At 55.9% G+C, this 6,565-nt stretch overlaps 1 protein-coding gene across 1 annotated transcript in view; it reads left to right on the forward strand.

Annotated features, from left to right (window-relative positions):
• Positions 1-6,565, forward strand: part of LOC103799499 (neuroligin-3-like) — a 19,227-nt gene that overhangs the window by 11,327 nt on the left and 1,335 nt on the right. Inside the window, 4 exon segments of the mRNA XM_009071824.1 lie at positions 4-140; positions 1,826-2,011; positions 5,864-6,562; position 6,565. The exon segment at position 6,565 is cut by the window's right edge and continues 75 nt beyond it. Coding sequence (XP_009070072.1) covers positions 4-140; positions 1,826-2,011; positions 5,864-6,562; position 6,565 — 1,023 coding nt within the window.

Here is a 6,565-nt window from a genome sequence, read left to right on the forward strand (position 1 = left end):
CAGCGGGGCCAAGCCGGTGATGGTGTATATCCATGGTGGCTCGTACATGGAGGGCACGGGGAACATGATAGACGGCAGCATCCTGGCCAGCTATGGGAACGTGATTGTCATCACCCTGAACTACCGCGTTGGAGTGCTTGGTATGAGCTGGCTGGCGTGGGCTGTGCCGTCAGCACAGCCAGGCAGTGGGAAAAGCCCATGTCTGACCGGGCTTGAACCAGCCAGGAAGGGGGTGGAGGGGGGCACGGGGCCCAGCGGGATGTTCTGTGGGCACTGCCCCTGCCTTCCGCCCTGGCTGCTGAGCGGGTGCCACGTGGCAGAGCCCCCAGCACGTGGTCAAAGCATAGTCTAGGTCCTGGCACAGGCCCCCCAGGCTCATTTACACAGATTGGCTCAGCTGAAAGCAAATATTGGTCTGCAGTTAAATAAATAATAAATGTGTTTGCCCAGAATCTCCTCCTGAGAGGGCTCAGAGCAGTGAGGTGCCAGCGGGTACTGCCTGGAGGACAGGTCCTGGGAACCTGGTAGCTCTCTCTCCATGGGCACAGGCTGCCTCCAAGCCAGTTGAGTTGCTGGGACCCCCTCAGCCACCCACCATGGCCTGCTTGTCTGCAGAGGGGACTACAGAAGTGTGTTAAGTGCCATATAGAGGAGGGTGGCAGTACCATTTGCATGAACATCAGTGACCCAGAGAGGCAGAATGAAGATACAGGGTCAAAAGGCAGTGTGGTCACCTGCCTGCTGCAGGAGAAACCCCCAGAGACTGAAACACAGGAGACTTGCATGGAGCATCACTGCTGCTTCCCTTAGCAGTATGGAGAACAAGGGATGCAGAGGTTTGGGAAAAGTTCTGTTCCAGCCAAACTGCTGTCAGGGCTGGCTGTCTTCCTAGACATCCAGCCTCTAGCATGGTGCTCTCCCAGAGCAGCTGGGCTCCTGGCTGGTACCTGGGGCAGCACATCCCTCTGATGGCCTCCAGACCCCATAGTTTCATGTGGAAGATGGCAGTCACCCACCAGAAAATAAGCTTTTCAGTAAAAATAGACCTATTCAAAACCTTTTAATATTAAAAGTTGGGCCTTTAAGATGGATAGGTGCAAATTTAAGAGACATGAGTCACAATGACATTAGACTTAAATGCTGCCTTCAATCATCTCTATTGAAAGTGGTGAACCACACCCGGCCAGACCACTTCCAGGTGCCAGCACAGCACTGATGCCGCTCCCTGTGTTAGGGTTACCTGCCTAGATTTTACCTCAGGACTGTGGCTTCCTGCTTAAGAGTCAAAGCAAATGAACAGTGATAACTTATCTTGGGTGTTCCCTTTGCTATTGAAAGCATTTCTCACCTTCTTCCTCACTGACAGCCTTTGTATTTTAAGCTGCAGTCAGTTCCTCTCAGCCCAGCCCACCTCCTTACATTTATAGAGCCTCCTCCATTCCACACTAGTCCATGGAAAGCATTGGCTGTGCATGCACTCAGCCTGCCTGCAGCCACTGATGCCTTCTCAGCTTTCCTTGGAGCACGTGTGAGATACCTTGACCACAGGTGGTGGTACGGGTGGGACAGAGCTTTGTGCCCTTCACACTTTACTGCTTGTTGTTGTCAGCTACACTCTCAGCCTTTTGCCTGTCTGCTGTGCAGAGGGCAGATGAGCATCTAAGCTGCTCCAGCTTAGAACTGACACTACTCTGCTGGTAGTGGGATCTCATGTTGTGATGGGACAGGGTTCCATAGAAGCTCCTGCAGGCCTGGGGAAGGGGGGGTGGGAGATTAAGACATGCCCTGCTTCCTCATGCTTAACCAGGTTCCCCTTGGCCCTCAGGGTTCCTGAGTACAGGGGACCAGGCTGCCAAGGGCAATTACGGGCTGCTGGACCAGATACAGGCACTGCGCTGGGTCAGCGAGAACATCGCCTTCTTTGGGGGAGATCCCTTGCGGATCACCGTCTTCGGCTCCGGCATCGGTGCCTCCTGTGTCAGCCTGCTCACCCTCTCCCACCACTCTGAAGGTAGGTGTCAGCCGTGCCTGAGGATGCTGCAACTGCAAGCAAACGCCCTGCTGATGCTAACCCGGGGAAGGGAGCCCACCCGAGCCTGCTGGCCAGCCTAGCAAAGTCAGGGCTGCTTTTTAATTAGTCACTGGTGAGAGCTTGACCCAGGGCCAGGACACAAAACCTTCTCATCATGGGCAGGGAGAGCCTGGTGGCAGAGCACGTGGCAGCCAGGGATGGAGCAGGTGCTCCCAGTGCACAAGGCTGCAGCCTGGGGCCAGCACCCCGGCCAGGGGAGAGGTGGGGACCCACCCTGTGGCGTCCTGCCCTGATGCTTGGGTTTGCCCATGTACAGGTGTGGAGGGGGTGCAGGGCATCATGCAGGGCACTGGGGAACATGGATCTCAGTGCTAGGAAAGGCATTCATACTGGAATAGAGGGGAAGACAGACCTGAACCTGGCGAGGGATGGAGGGTCTCATCTTGTGAGACTGGGAGAGCTGGAAGTGCTGTGACTAGCAAAACACAGGTGGAAGTGATATGATTGATATCTGTAAATACAGAATAATGTTTATTCTAGGTAAACGAATTACTTACGCAAAAAGATTATGTTGGAATACGAGCAAGTGCATGTAAACCACCTGCAAAGACATTTACATCGTGGATTGGGGGCAAAAAATTAACTGTGGGAGTAGATGTGTTCATGATAAACTTCCTAAAGGAAATCTTAGGAGCAAAACCTGAACCGGATATGGTCCACAGGGGACCAGCCTGGCAAGGACTTGCTCATGGACTTTATGTGAGGGTGCAGTCCTCTTCCAGTGTTGTGTCCCCAGGTGTGATGCAGGGGAGAAAGGGATGAGTATGGGCAGTAGACACAGGTGTGAGTCTGCACCTCAGAGAAACACTGCACTTGAAGCTGATGTGAAGAGCAGCCTGGGAATCACAAGGCATGGAGAGCTTCAGAACCAAAGCATGGCTGATGGCTGATGAGGGGGACTCTTTTACAGGCTGAAAGCTCCTACTGAAAGTAAAAGAGTTTTCTCTGCCTATATTGAGTGTGAAAGGCTGAGGAGGGGATGATAGATGTAATGTATTTGCAATTCTTCTTAGGGTGCTCCTTTCCATCATAGGATTTCAGGACTGTGTGCTTGGCTGCCCAAGTGGCCCCAGCCTCTTGCAGGGGCCCAGGATGGAGGGAGCAGCATGGAAAGAGGCTGAGGGTGGATTAGAGGGGCAGCTCCTTGTGACTTTCCAGCCATGAAAAATATTCATGCCAGTATAGCATTTTTCAGGTGGCACTACACTTTCTGCCACTAAACCCTGCACCTGCATGCCATATGCTTTGCTGCCCCATCCAGCCCCAATGCCTGTGGCGTGGTCCCCCCTGCATCTTAGCAATGCTGGCTGCTCAGTCCCCTCACTGCTGTGGCAGGGGAGGTGCTGGTGGCTGTAAATGCTGTGAGGTGTGAGGGGTGTGCTTGATGCTGCAGCCAGTGTCTCATAAAACCAAAAGGCCATAAAATACCTCCAAAAAAACCCTGTGCCAGAGCACCCATCTCCCCAGGGATAAGTAACTGGCTTTGGAGCATGATGGGAGAGCTGTGCGAAGATGCAGCCTGCAGACCAGGTGGGTTTGTTTTTATTGCACCAGAATAGAACTCGTAGTGATCAAAAGCTATTAATGAAGCTGCTAATTTGTGCCTGCTCTGCCAGGTGCTGCAGGAGGCAGACACTGGAGGCTTGGTACAGCACACACTGTGTCTGGCTGCTGAGGAGATCCACAGCTCCCCTGCCAGCCTCAGCCCTTGGCGGCAGGTGGATTCCTCACCAATGACCAAAGTGCTGCTTCTCTCCCCAGCTGGCCATACCAGGGCAGGAACAGTCTCTGCCAGGCACTCTGTGTGCTTTTTCTGCCCTTTGCTCTGGGCCTGCTCAGACCTCAGCTGACAAGGTAGCCAGCACCCTACTTTGGGCAGGGCTTGGCCCAGACAACACCAGAGGTGTTTCCAGTCTCAGCTACTGTGCAAAGCAAAGTGGAAATCAGGAGCCTGCAGCAGCTAGTGGCAGCCTTTAGCCCCAGGCACCCTCTGGCAGAGCCCTCGTCCCATCACTTGATTCTGCTATGCCATGGCAGCCAGCTCTGCAGGATGCAGGGCACATTGGGACCCTCACCTTGGAGAGGAACAGGCAGGGAAAGCAGAGCTGCATCTTCTTGCCTGGGCCCCAGCAGGCTGGAGAGGTCTGGGGTGAACTGCAGAGCAGTGATGCCTCCCTGGGGTGCTTGATGGGCTTCAGCTAGCGGCTGGTGTGGAGGGAGAGGACAAGTCTGGGCTCTGGAAGGCCCCTGGGTCCTCCTGGATCAGGACATGGCTATGCAGACACAGTAAAGGGGCTCCATCAGGGACATGACCAGCTGTTGGTGACATCAGCTGTCCTGTACATCTCCAGGCAGGGGCAGATCCCAGCCTGGTGGATCTGTCTGGGAAGTGATGCTGCTGGCAGAGAGCAATAGCTGCTGCTGGGACAGTATCTTCTGGGAGCCAGGAAACCCCATCCTGGCTCCTTGGCATGTAGATGATGGTATAGGACAAGCAAACCCATGGCCAGTGTCCAGCCTGTAGGCTGGGTATGGGTTTCTAGGGCACTGGGAAGTGACAAACTGAGCTTGTGACTTATCTTTGTCCCAGTGCATGGGACTGTACGTCAGGTACTTGGCAGAGTGAAGACTGTGCATGCAGACAAGAGCTATGGACATGGTGGCCAGGAGCCAGGAGCCTCTGAACACTTTTGCTGTGGGAAGGTGGATGTTTCCCTGCAGAGTGGCACAGCCTTGGCTGCACAGGGGGTCTCATGCAGGTGCTCTGCATTTTAGGGTGTCAGGGAACAGCCCTGTGGCCGTCACACTGCTGTGCCAGCACCATCCAAGGACCTAAACCAGTCCCTCGCAGCAAGCAAGTGCTGGGGTCTGGTAAGGGTGCAGGCAGCACTCGGGGTGCAGAAAAGGGCTGGTCAGAGAGCAGGGACCCCTGGGTGCACCCCGGACTGGCTGCCTTTCATGGCCCCGGAGGCTCTGCTTCCTCACCACCCTTTGTATTCTGAGCACAAGCACCATTGACATGGGACTGGAGCGAAGCCACGCATTTCTCTGCCTGGGCCAGGGCCTTTGTGGCCTCGTTTTCCAGGGCGAAAGTCCACTCCCTCTGTGTTTCTGGTGGCAGAAAGGCCCTCTTTGTGCATCTGGCAGCGTGCTCCTGCAGGGCCGGATTGGCACTGAGCAGCCCCAGCTGGGCAGGAAGTGGCGGGGAGGGGGTCGAGGGGGACTCTGACAAAGCGGTGGGATGGGACATGCAGGGTTAAGTGTCCCTGAGCAGGCGTTAACCCTCCCACTGCTGCCAGCCGGCAGCCTGGCTGCTCAGTGAAGCAGGTGCCAACCTGGGCTGGAGGATGGTGCTGAGCCAGGAGCAGCATGTGCCCCTTGGGGGTTCAGGCAACGTGTCCTTGGGGTGGCTGGGGCAGCGCAGGCCGCTTGACAAGGTCAGGCTGTGATGCTACCATGGCCCCACTTCTCCCCACACCAGGACAGAGAGATACTGGGGCAGCCCCTGCAATGGGACCCTCAGGGAGCACAGCAGCCCTTGGTTGCTGCCAGGAGCACCAACTTGCATACCCAGCTGTCACCCTGCCACCCTCATGATGGCCCTGAGCTGAGCCCCCTGTATGAGCTCAGCTCAGCAGGCAGCACAGCTCAGGTCAAGGCCAGGTGTGGGCTGCAGTGCTCGGATGCCTTCTCCACACTGCATCATGCACCTGAGCACTGAGGTGTTGGAACTCCGCTGAGAGCCTCCCCCACTCCTTGCCTGTATTGCAGGTCTCTTCCAGAGAGCCATCATCCAGAGCGGCTCTGCGCTCTCCAGCTGGGCGGTGAACTACCAGCCCGTGAAGTACACCAGCATGCTGGCTGACAAGGTGGGCTGCAATGTGCTAGACACAGTGGACATGGTGGACTGCCTGCGGCAGAAGAGTGCCAAGGAGCTGGTAGAGCAAGACATCCAGCCAGCTCGCTACCATGTGGCCTTCGGGCCAGTTATTGACGGGGATGTGATCCCGGATGACCCAGAGATCCTGATGGAGCAGGGCGAGTTCCTCAACTATGATATTATGCTGGGAGTCAACCAGGGTGAGGGACTGAAGTTCGTGGAGGGTGTGGTGGACCCTGAGGATGGCGTCTCGGGCAGTGACTTTGACTACTCAGTCTCCAACTTTGTAGATAACCTGTACGGCTACCCTGAGGGCAAGGATACCTTGCGGGAGACCATCAAGTTCATGTACACAGACTGGGCGGACAGGGACAACCCTGAGACACGTCGCAAGACTCTGGTGGCCCTCTTCACTGACCACCAGTGGGTAGAACCGTCGGTGGTGACAGCCGACCTGCACGCCCGCTACGGCTCCCCCCCCCACCTCTTCTACCACCACTGCCAGAGCCTGATGAAGCCTGCGTGGTCCGATGCAGCACACGGGGATGAGGTGCCTTATGTGTTTGGGATCCCTATGATTGGCCCCACAGACC

The sequence above is a fragment of the Acanthisitta chloris genome, unplaced genomic scaffold, assembly GCF_000695815.1.
Source record: "Acanthisitta chloris isolate BGI_N310 unplaced genomic scaffold, ASM69581v1 scaffold18453, whole genome shotgun sequence".
Lineage (NCBI taxonomy): Eukaryota > Metazoa > Chordata > Aves > Passeriformes > Acanthisittidae > Acanthisitta > Acanthisitta chloris.